The sequence below is a fragment of the Lupinus angustifolius genome, chromosome LG03 (genome assembly GCF_001865875.1).
Source record: "Lupinus angustifolius cultivar Tanjil chromosome LG03, LupAngTanjil_v1.0, whole genome shotgun sequence".
Taxonomy (NCBI): Eukaryota; Viridiplantae; Streptophyta; class Magnoliopsida; order Fabales; family Fabaceae; genus Lupinus; species Lupinus angustifolius.
This window is the reverse complement of record NC_032011.1, coordinates 11,703,793-11,727,950: the sequence shown is the minus strand read 5'-3', so window position 1 is coordinate 11,727,950 and position 24,158 is coordinate 11,703,793. Positions and strand designations below refer to the sequence as shown.

Sequence of the window (24,158 nt, the reverse complement as noted above, 5' to 3'; positions counted from 1 at the left end):
ACTCTCTAACCTTACTCTCATCTTGAGTATCATACTTACATATACCATGAATTGCGGATCCCCCTCCTTTGTCATTTACTAACATGATCGTCAGAGCACCATTTTAGGTACCTCCCTCAGCGAGCCCGAGTATACTCCAGATGCATCATGATTTCACCCATCAATAAGAGCGAAGTCCTCCCTAGAGGACATCACCGCACCAAGCCTTCCAGCCCGACGACCTCCACTCCGAAGACGCATCCTCTCACAACCAAAGACCTCGAACCATATCCCAACATCACTCACCCTACAATGATAGATAAAGAGAAAGTTTGCGTCATCTGCGGGTACTCACACCATGGTCACTACTAGAAATCAAGCGCACCCTTCCAGTCAAATTGAAGCGGCACCTATCAACATGCCTCCTCATGACAACACCCTAATCTAACAACCCGTAGTCTCATATTTATCCTTCCAACCAGGCTAGCTGGACTCATGACACTACTACGGAACTGCCACCCCCATAAAATCAACAACTAATGCAGCTCATAGAAAAACATGAACATCTAATCCAACAACAAGCACAAAGGTTGAGGAGCTATGCCAGTCCAAGGCAAAATCAAGCTGCATACCACCACGACCTATCCCAACTTCATAAATAGCCAAAGTACACGACCTATACACCCCTTAACACCAGACATAGGAAGGAGATCCAACTCCCAAAGCCAAAACCCAAGCAAGAAGATTCATCTGTAGGACTAGTCAAGATTCTGTGAATTCCACAACTCTTTTGGAAACATGACCAACGACTTCACCCAGCTACAAGATATCATCGAAACCTAATTCAGGCAGGGAACCTTCAACGCTTCATTGTAGGTTTGGAGCAATAGAGAGGATACTTTCCCACTCACTGGCCATCTCCCCCAAAGAGATGTTCGCCCTACAAGCCACCACAAAGACACCCTCTAAGGCAAGTTAGGGTTGACTAGATTCAACCAGCCAATTAGAGGCAAAGAAAGCACCTGTAGGTCGGCCCAAAACAAGTACGTGCGAGAATTTTGAGCAACCCTAGCCCTTTCCTTCGATGACCATGATTATGATGGTGCCATCAGAGGACATGACGACCCCTTGGTGGTCACAACAAGGTTAAACAACAAGAAAGTTGGCCGATTGTTCGTAGATCAAGGAAACTTGGAAGATGTCATGTTCCAAGATATTTCGAGACCTCATGCCATTTGATGTCACACAAATAGGGTACATTTGAGTTTGGGTAACCACTGGAGATCAGCCACTATCCAGAATGATCAAGACCAAGTTCTTGGTCATCGACCACAAGTCAGCATACAACGTCATTCTCGATCGTTCGACTCTTAACCACCTTGTAGTGGTAGTATCCACCCCACCTATATATGAAATTTCTCTCATCAGACCTAAGAGTATGTACAATTAGAGGTGATCAACAGATGGCTCAAAGCTATTACCAAACGAGTCTTCGGGCAAGTTCCACACCGATTCAACAACCACTCTCTAAGAAGCCTCGAGACACCTGCTCAACTAAGTTGGGCGCGTAGAGCTGAAGAGAAAGAGTTTTGATTGTTAACCGACAAGAGCAAGGGCCCTTTAGAAGAACATTGTAGGCAAGCCCTGACATTTTCTTAAATTGCTTATGTAAACCGCTTGTTTTGGTAACACTACTTATGTATTGAAGCATATTTGGAATCATCATTTCTCAAACCTCTTTACCTCTATTGTCCCCAAGTGACAAAACTTCACTTATCAAATACATAACAGAATCCAGGGAGACGGTTAATTCAACCTTCAGTGGTGGCTAACTCGAGTCCCCCAAAAGCTCGGATCAAGTTCCCTACGGTCAGTGGTCAAGGTCATCCACTAGAGGAGTCAAAAACATCCCTAATTGGCGATGGTCAACACACATCTCCTTAGGCGTGGATCACGCCCCCCTTGGCCGGCAATTCCAGTTTCACCCATGAACGGCAAACGCGTTCTCCTATAGCTATGAAAGACGTTCCACTACCCAGGTCCCGAATAACGACCTCATTTTGGTCGATTCCAAGTTACCCCTAAGGCGAAAACCAGGTCACTGATTCATAACTCATGCTCAAGCTCGCTCCAATGATATTCCCTACCTCATATGCCCCATATCCATTCGGAGCATCAGGCCGACCCCGCAGATACATGCAACACCCTATAAATCTAATCAGAGCATGTTAAAGATAAAGTTAAAGAGGAAAGACAAAACTGAAGGTACGACATATATTGAAGAAATGATGTTTTATTGATCTATTATCTATTGCAAGCCTTAGAAGTTACAATGGAAGAAGAAATTACTTGTCTAACTATCTACTACTATGAAAAAGAAGCTTCGTAAGTTTTAGAAACCAGGGTTACAAGAAACTTTTGAAGCTTCTTAGCATCTATGCCCAACCGTGGATTACAAGAACGCACATCGATACCTTAGCAAGACAAGAAACAACAAGTACGAGGAACTTGAAAAAAGCTCCTCCCAACCAGAAGGGATGCCTAGGATGGGTATCACCTGAATACCCCAATGTTATTCTAATGGGAAAGTCATCACACCTAGAACCTATAGAAAATTGAGGAATGCTACGAAAAGAGAAGCTAACCCTTATATTTATAGTAGAGGCTGGAAAATAGACCATGTTCTCCTTTCTCTTCCCCAACCGTTGAGATAAATAGTGGAAAAATTGATCCAACGGTCGACACAAAGATCAAAACTATTGACCAGTTGGAAATCCAGGATGGACGCATCACTATCGTCTAGCAAAATACAATCAAGTGCGATCCAAAGACACTCCAAGATTCGAGGCACCCCATTTACTACACACAAAAGTTGAGGCAAGTTTTTCAATACTGAAGATGGAATGGCGCTCATCACGTCACACTCCTTCCACAAGTGAGCACAATAGTTGATAACACTCCCCTACCAGTTGTATGTCCAACAACAAGCATCATCATAAGTATTGGGGGCAAGCCACGAAGCGCCAACCATTGCAAACATTCAATAGTTTCTCAAAACTTAGGGTCAGAGACATCTAAGTCTATTAGAATGCTCGAATCTTGGCTACATTAATAAATTGAGGGAAACTGTTCCACCCTGGTCAAACGAAGTCTTGTTCACCGGACTGAACTACTCAATATTAGTCGAGCTTGAACACTTGGTGAAGCCCTAAGCCATATGAACTCACCATACCGACTGACCAACTTGAATCGCCAAGAAAACTACATTGTCACCCGGACACCACCTCAGGCCAGTACAAGGGCATATCATTGTCACTCAGCCGACGCGCTGCCAACACCTACTACATGATGCATGCAACTCTCACCTAACCTTATGCTTTATGACAAATATAGGCCTAAATTGAGGCTATCACATCCTATTTTAAGCTATAAGTCAATGATGCATAGAGTGCAACCTCACCAAGCCGCCTAAAACACATAAAGTAGCCCCAGGCTCTATCGAAGACAAGTTGATAGACTCAGATGGTCGACCTTGGCAACAACATCCAACAAGTGACTCTTCATCTACATCCAAAATAAATAGGTACTTCTCCCCTCATAATACAAAGGAGATATAGACACACATGCATAACTCAAGAGAGACTACTCACAACTCTCTCACATAGCTCTCGACCAAGCTCATACACATTCAGGCTTTGGTCCCCCAACTTTCTAACTTACTCTCTAATATCTTGAGTGTCATACTTACATATACCATGAATTGTGGATCCCCCTCCTTTGTCATTTACTAACTTGATTATCAGAGCACTTTTTTAGATACATGCCCTGGTGGGCCCGAACATACTCTAGACGTCCCATATTATGAAATCTACAAAGAATCTCCATCTTAGTGAATATATGACTTCTCCTTGCTTCATGCCTAATTCTCTTTAACAATTCCTCCATTTAAGAGCTTGTTGGGTTTATTCAAGTGTGAAGTCCCACATTAGATATGCAGGGAGGAGTGAAAGAAATTATAAGTAGGAAAGGCTCATCCAACTAATGCCTTAAGGTTTTGTTTCAAGACGTGGTATCTCACTTATGACTCTATACTCTTCCTACACTCTAGTAACAATGGAACTCCCAGTTCTTGGAGACTCCCCGGTTGCAGTCTGGTCCAACAGAGCTTGCTCCCATTCAACATTAGTCTTTCTGGGTATCCTTGATGATGTTACTAAGAGCCCAACTCTCCAAACTTCTATTGCACCTTTCTATACCGCTATCTAATGGAACATGGCACCTAGCCACCTATTGCTAGGAAGTGTTTCGATATTATGGAACCTCTACATCAAAGTTCATCAACAACCGCTTTCTTCAATACTCAGCTAGTTGAACCTTGGAGCTTCCTTGGAGAGCCTCAACCATTATCATCATTGTCTAGTCCGACAATTATAGTTCAAAAGAACTATCATACTCCGCCATAAGAAGTATACTCATAACACACACCTTGTATCAATGCAAACCAATGCTCGTACCCCATCCTTGCATCCAAGCCAATACCCATGTCACATTCTAAATCTCTACCAATGCATGCATCCAAGTTGATGCCTGTGTTACACACTACATCAAAGTCAACAAGCACCTCTATACTTTTGTGAACCTTCTATCAATTAATATACTTCACTAAAACATCTCAGACACACCATTAGGATATTCAACTTCTCATCTCAAATGAGATCATTCTCTCAACATCTAGAGACATATTGGCAGCACCTATCTTAGGGCTAAACTCAACACCTGAGACTCTATCTCTACCTTGACCCTAATCTAGTACGTGAACTTCTGGGATTCTGGATCAACATATATCGCCCCCACCACTGTTCTACCTTATTTTCTTCTCCTTCAACTCATCCACTTTATCCTTACGCAATACCTTTGACGCACCTTGTCTTGCTATCACGTCTTCACCCTCTTTAGCCATTATCTAGCGCTTGGGTTAAGAGCCATCTACCAATATGGCTCTGATACCAATTATTGGTGCAGCGGAAGCGACCATTGCACAGTGTTGGCCACATGCAATCAATTAAAGTGCAGAGAATAAATAGAAGAGAAGAAACAAAAGAATTTTGTAATGGCCTTCAACCAATTGTGCCTACGTCCATGAGAACGTTGAGTGGCTACCAAGATATTATTAAAGAATAAGGATTACAAGCTTTACCACACTCATGAGCCCAAGTACCCATGGTGTATTTCTATTTAGTGTTTTTATATGGTGCACATAATAACAAGGGACTTGAGTCCAATATATAAGATTGATATTCTATTCTAATGTTAGGTAATGTGAGACTTCATATAATAACATATTTCAAACATCCCCAACATTTTTATCGAATTTTTTTAATGAAAACAATGTCGTTTGTATAACAAAAATCTATAAAATGACATCATTTCGGGTTTGTTCTTCCAAGTAGTCTTCATTCTCTCGTAACCTTTAACAAGAATCTCTAAACCATTGAAGATGAAAAGCTATGGTGACGTGAGCACTTATAGCAGTTCTGATCTAAGTATGCATTGCATCTCCAATGTGGCTAATAGGTCATAATATAGAAGGTTGAATCCTCCAATCTGCCACTATAATAGGATTGTTGTTGTATACACATCAAAAACTCTGAATAACCCAAGGAGACAATTCTACGGCTGTCCATATTTCAAGATTGTCATTTTTCATATTTCTAGGTTTCCTCCTTCTTTCATTTCCTTTTTGTGACATTTTCATTATTTTGTACTTTTATAGGAAGCAAAAAAATAATTTTCGAATTTTTTTATGTGGATCGAAGTTTGGGAAGGATTTCAATCATTAAAGGAAGAACATATGATAGACAACACATTGGACATGGATGAGTTTAAAGCTAATGTGAAATAAATTCAAATTATGATGAAAGAACATGTCAAATGATCTAGAAAAATTGTGCTTATAGATACTATATTTTGTGTTGTTATTTTTATATATACTTCTACTTCGAATTAGATAAGGTTTTAAGATGGTGTTATTTAAGTGATGTGTATGTATTGAACATTGATTATAAATGAAATAAAATTATGTTCTTGTTGACCTAATCATGTTGGTATTTCTGTTGTGTTTGGCATAGTGTATATAGACTAAATTCGAAGATATCATAATAACAAACGAGTTAAACAAGAGTTGATAACATAAGGTATATAGATCAAATATAAGAGTTGACCAAATTTAAAGAGTTAAATAAAATAACAAATGAACCATGAAGTATCATTGAAGAACTATAATTGTTCCATAAATAAAAGAGTTCAACATAATAGAAGATTTCATCGAACTTAAAGACATCAAATGAGAGGGATCATTTCTTGTTTGCATTCTTTCTTGTAGTTCTTGGTAGCCTGAACCTTGAAGGATGTGTTTTTGAGATTGTAGTTGGATGTTGTTATGGGATTACAATTGGTTCTAGTATGACAACTAGTTATGGAATGGAAGGTGATTCTTCTAGTAAGGCAGGTGGTTATGGGTTGTCATCTTCAAATTGAAAGAAATATAACAAACCATTTTAGTCCCAAAAATATTATATTATGTCCCAATTTAGTTCCTAGTTTTTATATTTACCAACAGAATCGAGTATCTAACAATTCTGGTTGTGTGGTAGTTATTGTTCTAGATGAACCAACTTGACTTTCCTACAAATAGCACGCATGTAAAGTGTCATTTATCAGATCACAACTGCAAAATAATTTAGATATAAAAGGTTTTGTAAATTACTTGTGTCTGAAGTAAGTCACCCTACATCTATTCTAACCTTATTTCATTCTTCTTAAGCTTCTTCCTTGTTGTTCATGGACCTTTACAGGTTTTAGCATAATGCCCTTGCTAATTGTGTTTTGGGATTGTTGGCTTCCGTGGCCTTTGAATTTTTTGTGAAGTAGTAGGTGAAACTTCTGTGAGAGATGGCCAAGCCAGTTTTGCTCATGCTCGCAAATTCCCATAAAGATTTAAGCGGGTACGGGCATGCCCACAATGTCTTAATGGATAAAACTTCATGCCCTTCCCGTTTTAAAACGAACTAATGGGCATGTAGGCGGCCCACATACATTGTTCAATAATAAAAAAATTCATATTATAAAATAAAAAGAAGTTAAATAAAGTAGTTGGAGAGAAAAAATAAACAAAAACTTTGATATTTTAAATGAAGTTGAATAAGTCCCATTAGATTATAATTTTTTTATGCATTAAAAATCATATTACATCATAATATATTTCAAATTTTCTTTTTTTCCCTTAAACTATGTTTGCAGGTCGCTCATATTCCAATAGAAATGTCTGTCGATTGGCAGACAAACTGGCAAACAAGTGAAATTTGTATGCCCTACTAGCAAAAGAATGTGGGCTATACATGTGTGCATATGGGCATTGTCCATTTTGTCATCTATACTTCCGAGTTGACATTTTTTTCTCCTCTACTTCTTTGGTCTATCAATTGGTCTCTTAAGCTTTGGTGGATTTGGTCTTGGATTCTGATTTTGACTAACCTAGAACTCCTGACTGTTGATCGCGTTAATGATATATGAGTAAGTCATAGCCAATGATACACATAGTCTTCAGGACTCCCATCGTTGAATACAATTGTTGCAGTAGCATATTCACAAGGTAGCCTGATGAGTTGCCATTTTTTACATGTGCATGTTTGCTTAGTCAAACTGGCCCCAACTTTAGTGACCTATGTTTAACCTTATATGTCTTGCTATCAACATTTACAGTCCATATAGATGTCAAGTTTATTTTTCTCCATCCTTTTCTATTGGACATGCAACAACTTCTCCTTGCAATTCCTCATGACTACTTAATGTTGTTGCAGTATCCTCATATTATAGCACCTCAACTCCTCCAATATGGTTAAAATTGGCTTATCCCGACATTCGACAATTTTGGCATTTGACACTTCACACGTGTTATTGGTGATATTGTCCATTTTTTAACAATGGCTATAATATGCTTCTACCCATGAGCTGGACTCAAAATTATTGAGATAGGTACATGCCATTAAATGTTTCTCCTTCAACTTTGTCATATCAACATTATATTCACCAATAATGGTGAACTTGGCTAGTTCTCACACAACATTTCTCAACTTCTCGTCCTTAAAACATTCTATAAAGTTTTTCCAAATGTGCGACACTAAATTTCTATGATGCACACATGACATAACCTTAGCAATGGCAGAGTCCAATTCTTTCTACTGGTCTGAAATAAAGTTCCCGCCATACATGTCCTATGAACCTAAAGCCTAAGGAAGAAGTGCTAAAAACCATTTCCAATTGTCTTTGGTGTCCGAATCAACCACAACATAAGCAACCAAATAGAATTGATTGTTAAAATCATGTCCAACACCATACATATCTTCCACGGTACCCTTTCAAAAAAAGCCATCTAGTACAATCATTGGTATACACCCATTCTTGAATCCTTCTTTACAAGCATTCAGACATATAAACAATGTGTTAAACAAATGAGGTGAATCGAGAATAGGGATCACTTCAATTGTAGCAGTTGATCCATTATTTGTCTTATGTAATTCTTCAAGGTAATCCCACAATTGATCATATCGTTTCTTCTTAGACCCTTCAATTTCCTCCCTAGCAAGCTTCAAGGCCATGCTAATTTTTTTATTCTCCAGTTGATCATATTGTTTCTTCTCAAATCCTTTAATTGCCTCCCTAGCAAACTTCAAGACCCGACTGACTTTTTTATTCTCCAATTGATCTGGTTGTATCACCAATCTTGATTCTAGTTTTTTGGCAACTTAATTTTTGCTTGTTGAATTCTTCTGGAATTTCATACAACATGTATGTTCTGAGTTATATGTTTTTTGTTGGTAAGCATTCAACTTAGTGTCTCATAAGCAGTATGTTAGCCAAGCACAAACTGTATTTGCATACAGTGTCATTTCCCTCCTTAGATCATTCTTCTACCACTCTATGTCTGTCAAGAAAGATGTTAAAGTCCTTCACTGCATTCTTAAACAATATGAGGTCGGAAAAATTCATTCCAATCTCGAGATGCATATGTCTAAAGCATTATGTTCATTGAAAATGGGATATACGCTAAATGCATTTCTTTCATTATTAGTAGAAACATGAGTATGCATGTAATCATTGTTTCATGCATATCTAGGTTCCTAAAAAGATGCTTCATCATGATGTACTACATTCTTCTTTCTTGGAAATGTAGACTTTTTACTTGGTTTTGTAGACTTTTAGTGATTTTTATCTCTTTCTTTGGGGTTTTATCATTTTTCTTTGCGGTTGGCCTCTTCATCTTGGTAGATTTCCTCTTCTTAGGGTTCTTTTATTTTTAGTACTTCATTCTTCAACAAGTTTTTCATTTGCATTTCCAGCTGCTTCTTAAGGTGCAATGTCAATTGTTTCTTCAGGTGCAAAGTTAGATGCTTCTATAGGTGCAAAGTCAGGTCCTTGCTCGTATGAAAAATCAACTACTTCAGCTGTAAATTGAGGTAAATCCTCAATTGCATGTTCTTCAGATACACATTCTTCATCTACTTGTTCTTCACCTATATGTTCTTAAGCACATCTTTTTCAGGCACACTAAGCATATATCATCTTCAACATCAGTAATTAGAGAAGCTTTGAAATAGAATCTTCAACATATTAGGGATCACTGAAAAATTTAGTGGCTCATTTTCATTCACTTTCTTAGACTCCAACAATGCATCAACCATTTTATTGATATCTTTATCCTTTTATATTGGCATTAACCTGTTTTCAAATAAGAATCTTTGTGATTTACCCAATAAATAGCTTTGTAGTCATGATACCCACACTCAATAAATAATATCTTCATATATTTGATGTTAACAAAGTCCATATCCATAGGTGACAACCTGTCAATCTGATCATACTTGTATTGAAAATTATCATCATTGTCTCTTGTAAAGCGACCACCATGATGGTAAACAAGAACAATGGATTCATACATCTGCATGGAATAAAAGATATTTAATGTTCTATGGCAAAAAATGACAATACTAAAAAATATAAGCAGACAAAGAATGACAATATTAAAATGGACCTAACATTACTATAACCAACCAAACACTAAGACATAAAAATTAAAAATATTAAACAATAAGTATAAATGTTTGTGAACATAATAAGTTACCGGGAAAAAAAATTCATGCATGCACACTAACAACAAAAATAAACATATGCAATAAAAAAGGAAAAGCAATAGATATTTCAAAACCACGTGCCTTTAAAGGAACAACAACTTGTTTTGCGATTCTGGGAACAAAGGCAAGCAAAGATGAAGACAAACATAGATGATCACAAGCTCGGTAGGTTGAACACAAATGAAAAAGAAGTCATTTTTCCTTTTTTGGTATTAGTTGGAAGAAAAAACCTAAAACAACATCGTTTTGTAAAAGGATTTTTGTTAAAAACAATGGGGTCGTCGTTTTCATTAAAGAAATTCAAAAAAAATACATGTCGTCTAGTAATGTGTCAGACATGGCAATGTGGGCAGAAGACGTCTATCATGTCAGCAGTTAATGGCTCACGTATGTTAAACCATTAACGTTAAGTGACGGAAGAACTAACATGGTTCCATGTTGAAGTTGTTGATGATTAAATTGGTAATTTAAATTTATTATGGACTACCTTGTTGGTAAGTCAAAAACATGACATACCAAAATGGATAATTACTCATTTTTTGAAACGTTTGTGTAAATTATTTCAGATAATTAAATTCTTTCTATAAATAATGAATATTCATTTCCCCTTATAATTTGTTTTGAATTCTCATTTTTATTTAAATTTTGATGTATAAATTTGATTTATTTTCTTATAATAATATTTTTCTTCCGCAGGGCCTATCAAATATCAAGATCGACCCTCTTCAGATGCTAATAATGCTATTCAATTTATAAAAAAAATAGTGGTTTACATAAAAAGTTAATCTTTAAAAAGGAAAGACTGGACAGAGATATTTTAATGGAAATCTATTCACGAACGTTAAAGATGAAAATCATTTAATTCCGTAACGAATCCTCTCATTTTGATGAAAACTTTAGGCCCAAAAGGAATGCTTAGTGCTTACCAGGAAAAGCAAACAAGCATGCAGCTAACACATCCTATCATGGCCTTGTCTATGCCTTCTTCGTCATTATTTTAAATCACTACTTGTCCTTGAAAACTTTAGCATAAATAAACAAATATATGTAGTCACAGTGTATGACTTTGTATATTATTATTACATTATCTATCATTCATGTTTAATTAGTATTAACTCTTCAAGAAAGTAATATAAATAAATTATTGATAATATACTAATTGTATATAAATCTTTATACTAACAATACACAAATATTTTACTTAATAAATATATGATTCAATGCGTGTATATGTGGAGTTGGAAGTCACGCCTAGAGACAATAAAAGAAGGAAGAGTACACTTCTCTTTGGGACAGTCTAGTATTGGACTCTCAATATGATTAGAAACATAATTTTTTTATTTTTAAATTAAAAGATAATTTAAATTATAGGTGTTGAAAAAAATTTGTTATGTATATCACATTCCTAATATGATACTAAACTCTTCAGTACACAAGATTATCCACGAAGGAATCATGCTAGAAACTTTGCAAGAACAAATCCTAACGTTATCCTACCTTATCAATAACATATTACAAGTGGAAAACATATGGAAAATGTAAGAAAATTATTTGAAGCCCTTTTAAACTTAAATGGTCTCTGCAGTTTGGGTTGAAGATAAATTTACATGTCACAGAAATATTTCCAAAAGGCAATGAATGTAAATGAGTGGAGATATTTGTGAATTATTAGGCTTGATTCTCGAAATATTTGATCAAACTTTTTTCTGCCCAAGCTTCAAATTTAGACATTATTACTTGTAAAATTTACATATTTACACTTATAATAATTTATAGTCTATTTATTTATATGCTCATTGTAAAATATGTAGAATATTTTTAGGGATTAAAACTTGTTAAATTATTCATATGATGTATTATAGTTTATGAATACAAAATTATATTTTAATTCTTTTTGTACATCCTTTAGTATTTTCTTGGTACTATCTAGGGTATCCTCGCCTTTTTCTTAGGTAAGAAACTAATTATTTTTGGGGTTCATGACTGCCCCTCCCAACAAGTGTCGCTCCCATGAATCGAACTCTCGACCTTGGGGGATGCAGTGAGATCTTACACCACTAGACCAACACCTTGTTGATGCATTCTTTACATAGTTATAAAAACCGTTTCGTACCGGCCGGTTCAACCGGTGAACCGGGCCCCTAACCGGTACGGTACAGGTGTTGAACCGGCCAAGTATCAAAACCGGTCAAAACCGGTGAACCGGCTGGTATTTTACTAAACCGGCCGGTTTATACACATTTTTTTTAAAAAAAACAAAACTTAAAAACTTAAAAATCAATTACAATGTGACCCATCTTTCCAACTCTTCTTCAACCATTTTCAAGGCACATACTTCCAAGACATACTTAGATTACATCTTTTGGTTCCGTAACATTCGTGTGTAATCTCAGTGACATTTGTGTAATCTTGGAGTATTGTCTGAAGATAGGATTTGGTAGAAAAGTATAATATTCATATGAGACAACTTTGACTCTTTGGTGTTAAATATGAAAACTCCAAATTTATTTGTTTTGTAGAGTGAGTTGTGAACTTATGTCATTTATTTATATTTTGTGGTTGTTAAGTGATACTTTTGGATTGATATATGTTTTTTAATTTAGACTTTGAATTTGTTAAAGACTTAAAGTTGTTTATTTATGTGAATTTTGAGTAGATTATAAATATGGATTATAAATTTGAGTATCTACCTATTTGAAATTTTTTTGTTATAGGTTTATATATATATAAATATAAGTAGGTATGTCCGGTTTAACCGGCATGCGGTTTAATTATTGAACCACTGGTTGAACCACTATATCAGTACCCTGATCGGTTTGATAACCGATACGGTTTTAACAACACTGATGTATAAATGTATTTGTTAAATATTAAGTTCATAAAATAAAAAATAACTTCTACAGAAAAATGATAAAGGAAAAAAAAATTAGGTTGAAATGCTCAGAACCAAGCTATAAGATTCATGTGAATTATTGGACGTGTGACTAGGGTCTCCAACCACCATTATTATCGGAGCATGGGAAGAGTGAGAGCCACAACACGTCTTAAACCAAAACCTTAAGATATTGTTTTCATGTGCATTTTCTGCTTATAATTTTTTTCATTTCTCCCCCCATATCCAATGTGGAACTTCACACCTAAATAAACCCAAGTGGCTCATTTATAAACTCTTTCACTTCACACTTAAATAAACAAAAACTCTAAGTCTAAACTTAGGCCAAGTGGCTTATTTAAAAAAGAGCTAAGTTTAATCACCTTTATTATTTCAAAAATCATACCGATTTATCATAAAGGTATTGGTCTAGTGTAAGGGCCATACTGGTTCCCCACATAGCTAAAAAGTCAAATGTTTGATTCATGTGAGCCACTTGTTGGAAGGGGCAGTCACTTACACCAAAATGGATTAGTTCCTTACACATGAGATACCATTGTTTATGCCAAAAAAGTTATAGGGGATTTTCAAAGGCTTAACTCTGATCTGCTTATTTACACCCATGACTGCAACCATGTATACATTTATGAATGCAAAGCTTCTTTTAACCAAGAACTATAACAGATGTTTATCATGTTCTCTGTATCCAAATCCTTTCATTTCTTTAGAGAAAACCATGTAAACTAATAAATCCAAAAGCCAATGATATAAACATTACTAGCATCCGATCCTATCTTTTCATATACATGATACTATCCCTGCCCATTTTATTTTATAAGGAACATACAACAAACACTATGGTAAAAGGTTTAAAAGAAGAAAAGAGACATCAAGAAGATGTCCTTTTGTTATATAACTTAAGCTCAATATCTCTAGAGCATCACTTAAAACTACTACTACTACTACTTTGATAGTTCTTAAAGATGCATTTTAGCTTGAAGACGAACCATTTGTATCTTTTCCAAGAACCGACTTCCGCGGACTCGGGGTTTGCTTTAACATGATCTCCTTCCCGGTTGGTCCCTGGCTGCTTTCACCTCTCAACTCACTTATTCGAGGGCTGGGAATCCTGTGTGGTAATTGTGGGCTATAAGCAGGCCTTATATCTCCAAATGAAGTTGGTGTTGAACTTGTTGTTTTGGGACTTTGAGTGCGACGAAACTCACCACGACTCCTTGTAATAATTTCATCAAGAATTTCCTCACCACTGATATTGACTGTTCTTGCCCGACTACTCGAATCCTGGTAGGTATATAGACATTAAACTAACAAGAGCTTTGGCAGAATTATGTAATACAAGACTACATCCTTTTTGTACTAATCTGATAATTGTAAAAAACTAATACAATTCAAGGTACTTACTTCAAAGGACATGTTGAAAGCAATGGCAGGTGCTTCCTCATACGCTGCAGCATCCATCTCGTGAAGATGAGCTCCTTTGAAAAACTTCGGAAGAATATATTGCCGCACTGGTACAAGAAGCATGATTAACAATGGGAAAAGGACCCCAGCAATAGGTATCCAAGTTATGCCAAAGCAGAGGAGCAAGTATGTTGTCTGGAATACGGTAAACATGGCAACTGCTTTGAAGGGAACGGACTCAACAAAGGTGGCATGGTATTCCTCCAGAAGTCTAGAAAAGCATGAAAAAATAAAGGGTCATCATCTTCAACTGCTTAAAACGTAATGCTAATGCAAAATGTGCACGCCAACAAACAAAGATATATGGTAACGTTAACAAGGATTTAATGAGTTGTTGTCAATACATATACAGTTAACAACGGCATCCACAAGTCTCGACTAAAAGAATAATAGATTAACCAGTAGTGGAATTCTAAAAAAAAAATGATGCATGCTCTTTGAGTTAGAATTAGGAAGATGACAAAGGAAGGGGTTTCTGGACACAGTTTATCAATCCATTAGTCCTGTATTGCAATGATAAAATTGACTATGAACACAGACATACATGTATCGTCGGCTTGGAGATGTGAAAAGGTACAATATTCTCTCCCAAAATTGATTTCCAGGCAAGCTTTCAATTGCCATGAAGGCAAAGTAACCCCAAAGCACTGAAGTTGGTATCTTCTTCAAAAGAGGCATAGCACCAACACAAGCCGCAACCATCAATGCCTGCAATAGATTGCTAAGGCGCTGCTCTTTAACTTCAACTGGCAAGAGTTCATCAACATCATTATTAACATCGAAGACAATCTCATCAACCGGGGCATCAATGTATCCATGACTTGAAGCCAGTTGAATGGTAGATTCCTTCAGCTCTTTCAGCCCCTGCTTGATAAACAAATTAAAGGATAAAGGAGAAACAAGATCACACAGTTCAAATCCAATGGATATCATAGGATAACATTTACCAGCGTAGATGGCATTTGGTGAACCAATGGAGTCTGCATTTCATCATATGCATCTTTCATACTTTGGTAAAACTGACTCAGGTTCATATTTCTCCGCATGCTTTTTCGAGCAGTAGATACAAGCTTGTTCCTCAAAAGCTATTCCAAACAAAACAAATATCCATGATAATCAAATAGCTTATCCATAAACAGACAAGATTTTACAAAATGGGTGATAAAAGTTTGTTTATAGGAGAAACAAATTATAGATAGGATGAACAAGAAGGAAGTAATTCGTCACTGGTAGAATGCATACGCAGATGAGGAGAAGAAATAAAAGATAACCCAAGACAGTTATAACTATTCAACTAAAATTCTGAATGAATCGTAAGTCGCTGTGGTATAACATATCAAATGTTAGTAAAATGATAGTACCTGGTGTTTTAGCGTAGCTAAGCTTTTCGTATGCATCGGAGATTGTGGGATCACACCATTGGATGGAGGAATTCCAATAAGCCCACACAATAAGGTCTGGCCACCAATAGGAATAAGAATTTAAAAGTTAAGTATTTGCTAGATGTAGTAAAATAGTTTATCTATTACCATTCACCAATATTGCAATTGAATGTCGAAGTATTTCAAAAAAATTATGTACCAAAAAGCCCAATAGAAGCAGGTCATAATGATATGATGAGGGTTTTCTTAGATTGAACTCCTTCTGCTGTGCAAGTTGTGATGCAACACTGTGATCAAAGTAGTAAAGTACAGCAATCATAGTTGCTGGTATAAACGCTCCAATAATATATAAGGGGGGCACATTCAACATTTCCTGTAAAATGTAACAAAAATGAACAACGAGTCATGATTGCTTTGAAGGTGATAAAGCTGGAATGTTGCTTTCCAAATAGTGAAATTATCCATTGTGTGCTAAGAATAATATACACATTAAATACTCAGGATCACCTTGATAACAGTCCAATTTGAGTATGCACCAGAAGACCATGGATTCGGACTGAAAAGCCTCCTCGGGATTCCCCTTGGAACCTGATTGGTTGGTATGTAAGAAACAGCAGTCCAAACAAGAATCAATAGTGGGACTCCATAATCGGCTATAAATCCCCGTAGCCAGCCTATAATAGTATAACCATATTTTAGAACAGTGAAATTTGAAGAAGGAAACAAACTGCAGAACTAGAACTGGAGGTCATGAAAGTGATTTATCCAAGTGGAAAGTCATGTCAAACTCATAGTCTATCTTGTAATGCAAATTACTCCCCTAATGAATTTTTAGATCATAATTCAGAAGTAATCATCAATACCTGTCCCATAACGCCAGGCTCTAGCCTTGCGGCTTTGTAGTCCAGTAAAAAGAAGGCCGAATGACAAAACCAAGGCAAACATTCCATTGCCGAACAGCCAGGAGGACTGGAGAGCAACCGGATTGGTGCTTTCTTTGTGGGTCTTGGGCACACCAAACTCTTCAACAAGCCCCTTTAAAATGGAGATTATTAACATTATTATTAAATTGAAGTTCAATTTTACATAATTGTGAATGGATGGTTCCTATTGGTGAACCACATACACAAGTTGAAGATTAGGCAAGAAAAATGGTTATTGGTTCATGCCATTGATTTAAATCGCGGACCGCAACACATGATGTTGCCGCAATATTGTGGTTGCATTGACCGTCGCAACTGCATCAACTATAATTGCGGTGTAACACCGAATCACAATGATGCGGCCACATCGGACCGCATTTGGGCTGCACAAGACCGCATCGATTTCAAAAATATTTATTTACTCATAAAATAATTCACACCGCAATCGCTATAACCCCGACTGCAATCGCGACCACAACCGCAATTTAAAACATTGATTCATGCATCCTCACCTTTATAGCCTGCTGCATAAAGAGCATTGCAATTAGCAAACCAAATAGTTCACCAGCAATCCGTGTGAATCTGTTAATGATTGAGCATGCACCAAGAATGGCCAGCATGAAAAGCAACAGGGCAGTCCAAACACACACCCTAAAATAAAAGAGGAGAAAGATAATTCACTTAACCAGTAATTCCCTTTATAATTAATCACTCAAGGAACTCAAATAAATATACCATCCAGTCCAAGCAAGGAATAGTTTGTGTCCCAAATCATTTCGATCCTTTGCAAAGTTGTACATGAATGTATACATCAGAACTGTTGGTTCGGCTACACCTAGTATTAGGAGAGGCTGTCCTCCAATGATTGAGTGGATAATACCGCAGAGTGCGGTTGATGCAAGAGTCTGCACAGCAGTGAGAGTTCCATCTGTATAATATAACCAATGAAGCATTTCTTAGCAAACAAGACTAAAATAACAAAAGGAAACCGAACCATAAAGATATTCTTGTACCAGTATTTCTCTCCAGTTGCTCCCCGAAAGAGATAACCGGAATTGCTGAAGCAAAAAATATGTATGTAGTTGGTGCAAGGATCCTATATAACACAACCTCAAAATTAAATTAAACCATGAACAAAATTTCTTGCTGGTGTTTCAAAAGTAAATTTATATGCAATAGATATGATAAAAACGTAAGGTAGCTAAATAATTTATTTCAATATCAGCAAATTTATATCACAAACCCGATACCAGCTTGGATTCCACTAGTCCAATCTTGTTTGTAGCACAAAATTCTTGCTTTGAGATCATTTTTAATCCCACGGAAGGGAACAAACGATTCTTCCATCAAAGTCTTGGAATACTGAGGAATTAATACTGAACTTAAGTTTTGCTTTATAACTTGAAGATGCTGACTCACTTCAAGGGCTCTTGGAGGTAAAATAGATACTAAAGCTGCATATGTGAATATATCTATAAAACTACAGGCAGGGAGGCCAGAGTCCTACTTATCATCCTAAACAAGAAGTCAAGAAGGGATACGCTATACTCATTTCTTTGGTTTGTTGTACTATCATATCGGGCCATTTAATGGAAAAATGAATGAATAAATTGGGTTGAAAAATATTCATTTCATAGAATCTATGAAGAACTCTTTGGATATACAGTTTTGAACGACAAAAGAATATGTCATTAATTGAAACTTTGACTACATATTCTAACTAAACTCAAGTTACTACAAAAAGAATAGAGGCTCTCCAAAAGCTAAAAATGAAGACTACCATTGAGCCATCCATGTCAAAGCACAGATCCAAAACCACGCCTATTATCCATGGAAACCAAAGTTACACCCAGAAACAACCCAGCATAACCAGATCCGCATCATTCCAGCTATAAGGTACACTTCACACACTCAAACAAGGTTAATAAAAAATTAACCACTTAGACCAAATTAACGATAACCCCTCATAACTTGCATTTGCTATAATTTAGAAGCACTTGAGAAGAACAAGCATTAACAGAATAGAAGGATCAAAGATGATGAGGCAGCTAGACTAACGAGATACCATGACTGAAACCATGATGTTGCTGAATATGGTTTTGAGAAAGCAAGCAAACGGGTACTTTAATCTAAAGTCAAAATTACATTTTTCATCAAGGATTAACGAGATTTCATAACTGAAACCATGATTCCAAATAATTTAGACTTCAAAACACTTTTGAGAATTTAGGAACTGAGTGAAAAGGCAAGCAAAAGATACCTTAATCTAAAGTCAAAATTGCCTTTTTCTGCAAGTATTAGCGAGATTCTATTACTAAAACCATGATTCTAAATGGTTTAAAACACTTTTGAGGATTTGGGCATCAATCAAAGTTGCAAAATGGAATCTTAATCAAAAGTCAAAATTACATTCTTCAGCAGGAAACCTTAAAAAAGGAACTAGAGAATATTAGAGCTGACCAACCAAGATGAAGAAGAAGAAGAGATTACAGTTACATTTCACTCTATGGTGGAAAAGATTGAGACAAGTTCACAAGACCAACAAAGCAAACAGAAAGAACTAACGATTTTCAAGACAGAGATCTTGAAGAACAAACAAACCAACAAGCACTGCAAACAGAGAGTACTTTAGTGTGAGAGTGGTAGAATGCGGTGAAAATGGTTTATATAAAATATTTGAACGAGAATTGAGGTTGAAATATAGGAATTAAAAAGGTGAATAATTGTGTGACAGTGACAGATACAAAGCAGTAAGACAAAGAGGATGAACAAGTTGCTTCAGTAACGGTTTAGAAAAAAATGATAGTTGCGTGTTTCAAGTTTAAAATTACAGTAATGGTGTTAAAAAAATTGTCTTTCAATTTGATAAATGAAATAGTTCCTAAAAATCTAAATATGGGTTATATTATATTTTTTAGTAATTTTTATACCTATTTTTTGGGAAACTTTAGTAGGATTAAAGGACTGTTTTAACCTACTTTTGTGATATTTAAAAACTAATATTTTAAATTTTAGAAACTAACTTGATATATGTGAAAATATCTAAGTATCAAAGTGAGTACCTTTTTCTTAAAATACCTAAAATTATTAGTTAAGTGAGTACTTTTTTATTGGAAAATGAAAAATGTTATACTTTAGGTTTGGTAGGATGGTCGGGATAGAATAATGACAACATAAAAAAAGAGTAGGATAAGATATAAACAATATGTTTGGTTGACATCCTATAACAAATGTTATAAATTCAATCTTTTAAAATTTGATATTAGTAAACTAAAGAACTCTATTGAGATTATTAATATTTACATATATAACTCTTTTATTTCATTCTCATATACAACCTTTATTAGAGGATAGAAAACCAACATGCAAAGAAGTGACATCTTACTAATCAACATTTAAGTATTATTAGTTCTAAGACCTAAAAGTTTTATTTCAACATTTATTTTTCTTTTCATTTCACATAAATTAGAATCATATTACCTTATTATTTTTGGTTGATTAATGTTCAAAAGATTATGTTCTAAAACTTGAAAATAGAGAAAAAATTTATTAGAAGTTTAGTAGTATTATCAATTTTGTTGACACCAAGTATTTTACCTTTACTTGGTCTCCATATATGAAATGTTCTTTATTCCTTCTAGACAACTAAAAAAACTTTCCAACATCTCCGGTCATATATCTTGAGCACTCACCATCTAAATACGAAGAAGCTTCTCCGATCTTAAGACATACCTACAATAGATAATTCAATTGGAGGATTTAATTACAAAAAGTGTATTGGGTCTTTTGTGGTTAGCTTTCGGATTATGTCCTTTCACACTAGACAAATAATCATCATTTTGAACATCTTATTTTTTAATATGACATGAATTATTTGTCTAAGTATATCACAATAGAAACCAGGAAGAGATAAATTATTTAATTTGTAAGAATACACTACTTGTTCTTTTATGAAACTTTATTATGATTATGAGTATTGTAACTCAATTTATTATCAACACTCTTTTGGTTTCCGAACAAATTATTTAACTTATGGTTTCTTATTGTCAATCTTGCATGATAATTTTGAAATCAATATTTTCCATTTTTAAAATAAATGAATTCTAAGATTTCATTTTAAAGATTGAGTTCATTTATTTTATTTTAATATTCCCTTACTTTTTCCTACCCATCAACATTTTCCTATCAATAAAGTTGTTATTAAGTTTCTTAATTTCTTTATGCAATTCTATGTACACACCATAAAGTCGATCATAAGTGGTAGAGGTGAGCAGGATCTGATTGTACCCGCTCACCCGGTTTGACCCAATCATGGTCGGGCTTAAATAGGATCGGGTCAGTCAAGGATTAGGTTTAAAAATTAGATCCAATCAATATTTAGGGTTGAGTAGGGAATAAACATAACTCAGCCCAGACCTAGTTCATGATAATTCGTTCATCATGTTTATATGTGTCTCTATTCAATTATATACAAATTAATGATTTGTCTTTGGCAGAAAATATCATTGATTCTCTGAGTTTTTCACATATATCGTTAACAATATATATACATATATCATTTCATATGTCAAATTATATATCCATAATAATAAATAATATTGATAAACTTTTATATAGAACGAGTATGAATTATATTTAATCGAGAATAGGGTCGGGTTCGGGTTCATATGCTGACATGATCGACATTTAGGGTCGGGTTAAGACAAAACTTAACTAACATAAATCCCAGGGAAAACTCTTCAAGGGATATTGCGTAACTTTTTTTCGGGGTGGTCAAATGAGAACTGAATAGAATGAACTTGTTGTCATGATATATATATCATGGTCTCACCAAAAGAAATTTATTAGTTAACAAAAAATATTAATTGTGCTTTATGAAAAGGTAATCCTAAAAAAGAGAAATTATAGAAAAAATAATTTATGGGAATGTCTTCTTAAAAAGGCTGACTAATTCTTATTTTCCATGATAATATTTTGATTTAGCATTGATGGGCAAAAGAGTCAGTTAGGTACTCCAATAAATTATGCAAATTAAAGGACGTATGAAGATGCTCTAATGCTCTAAGCTATATTGTCAACAAGTGAACTAGTTGAACAAATGTAGAGGGTTCAATGTTCAACATTCATGCACCTCTAATTTCACATCTTAAAAATTAAATAAATCCTCAAATTAGCCTCTAGAATTTTAGAATACTTTTAGGGCTAGTTTGTGAGTTAAGTTTTGAAAGGGAAAGAAGAGAAAATGAAGGCTTGAGAGTCCTCCCATAAAGTGTATTTCATGGCTCCCAAACATTCCATTTCCCCTCTAAAATTTAACTCCTAAACTAACTCTTAGTATATGCGAAAAAATAAAATCTTGTTTTAATCCCTAAAATTTCCAAATGATAGAGAAGTTAGTCTATCATTCACCATTCATTAATATTTGTTCATTATTAACTTATAGTATGTGTATAAATTTTTAAATTTTCTATTATATTATTTATCTATCCTTATTTGTCATCCATTTGACTTTGTAGCATTACTTATGTAAGACTCAACGAGCATTACGTTTCATTTCTTGATTTATTGGGTGAAATTTAAAACAATTGAAGTATAAAAACGACATCTTTTTATATTTTCTTTAACTACCCTCAGAAATCCTTCTTCTACTGAAATCCAAAACCCCAAATAGAACTTATTTTCTCCAATGCTAGCAAAACTGTTGAGCCAACCAGGACAAATGCACATAAACCCTTTTGAAAGTGTTTTACTATGAAGATGAAGTAGCTTGGGAAGTTAATTGTGCTGATGGCACCAATGGGGTGGTGTTCTAGATATTGTTATTGGTGTCCAACAAAGTCATAATGAAAATGTTGTCATAACCAGAACATAAATCTTGAGATTAGCGGTATATACCAAGTGCTAACCTACAATAATACAAAATGAGTAAATTGTATTCACCGTTTTAGTGAATTTATATAAATTATTCCTTTTTTTTTTAATCTACCCAAATCACTCTTAGTTACATATATTACACTAACTATCTTATAGGGGAAATAAATGTAACTTCTTAAACAAAAAATGGTGATGAATGTAATTAAGTCAAATAAAATATGATATATCGTAAAGACAAATCCATATAGTACAAGAGTCAATCTATATTCACTATTTTTGGTTCGTTTCAAACTGCATCAATAATTATAAGTAAATCCTTCTTATAATATATTGTAACTAACCAAAATAATGAATATACATTAACTCTTAATTACACTCGATATTGTTTTAAAAAAGTATACTTATATATTCTACAGGGACAATCAGTATAATGCATGCATATAATTAGAATAATTTGTATAGCTTTAAAAAATGAAGAATAGTTTTATAATTTCACTAAAATTCAGGAATCTAATTTACTCAAACAAAAACTATCATATTGAAACATCAACTTGTTCAAAACTATTGTTAATATTTGTGTACTTACAGAAAAAAACCATTTAAAATTAAAGAACCAATATTTGTTAGATTTCTCAACAATTTCCTTTGAATATAATTAAAATTAGAGTATATAAATGTGATAGAGACACTCCAAGATTATATTATTTCATATCCCTGACAATCAGAATGTTATTTTTTACTTTTATTTTTTATTTATTTATGTCCAATATATAATTGGTTCGAGACGGAAAATGAGACATCATTGTAGACATGTGATTTCTGTCCATATTGGTTTCTTAAATTTCTCCTTTTGCTATGATTTTTTATGATTAGTAGGGAAAGATTGTGAATCAGAGAACAAGGACATAATAGTGGAGATATAGAGGCTGAAGAGTTAAAGGATGGTGAGATAGGTGCTATAAGACGAAGTCGTTATGATACTTGTACAATGTATTATTTATTTATTTTAAATTCCACATTTGAAAATCAAACAATGCCGTGTAATATTCATATAAATAAGGCAAAACAATCAATCATGATGTATTCGTCTATATAAGCCAAACCAATCAACAATGATGTTAAAGAGATGATGATTAACAATAAATGAAGGAAGGAATAAGTTCTCCCACGGTTGATTTTTTTTTTTCGAGCCAAAAAATGTCCTCACAAAAAAAGAAGGGCTAATTTATGTATTTATTCTTCAGAAACGTGTATCTAATACCAAGTTGTTAAAAATGTTGCGCGCCCTAGATATTTATTTTAAAAACTCATTTAGAAAACTGAATTCTCCAATTGGGCAATCAGATTTTTGGTTGTGCACAAAATATACACATTTGTTGGATCAATTGGGATTTCGTAATGTTTCTATCTATTCATGTTTTAACTTTGAAGATTAAATCCAAAGTTTTGAGTCAGT

General features: G+C 34.7%; 1 protein-coding gene across 1 annotated transcript; it reads right to left on the bottom strand.

Annotated features, from left to right (window-relative positions):
• Positions 13,789 to 19,491, bottom strand: LOC109343378 (probable boron transporter 2). The gene is made up of 12 exons (XM_019581620.1): positions 18,072 to 19,491; positions 17,842 to 17,924; positions 17,564 to 17,756; positions 17,341 to 17,479; positions 16,769 to 16,940; positions 16,413 to 16,579; positions 16,105 to 16,278; positions 15,885 to 15,980; positions 15,471 to 15,608; positions 15,068 to 15,387; positions 14,464 to 14,734; positions 13,789 to 14,343 (listed from the first exon to the last, which is right to left on the bottom strand). Exons 1-12 carry the CDS (start codon positions 18,173 to 18,175, stop codon positions 14,032 to 14,034), a joined length of 2,169 nt encoding a protein of 722 aa, XP_019437165.1. The 5' UTR covers positions 18,176 to 19,491; the 3' UTR covers positions 13,789 to 14,031.

Excerpts from the sequence above, each read along its gene's own strand:
- LOC109343378 (XM_019581620.1), bottom strand. The coding sequence starts at position 18,175 with ATGGAAGAATCGTTTGTTCCCTTCCGTGGGATTAAAAATGATCTCAAA. Across the intron at positions 17,925-18,071 it reads GGAATCCAAGCTGGTATCGG|GATCCTTGCACCAACTACAT; the intron begins GTTTGTGATATA and ends TGTGTTATATAG. Across the intron at positions 14,735-15,067 it reads TCTCCAAGCCGACGATACAT|ACTTCTGGAGGAATACCATG; the intron begins GTATGTCTGTGT and ends ATGCTTTTCTAG.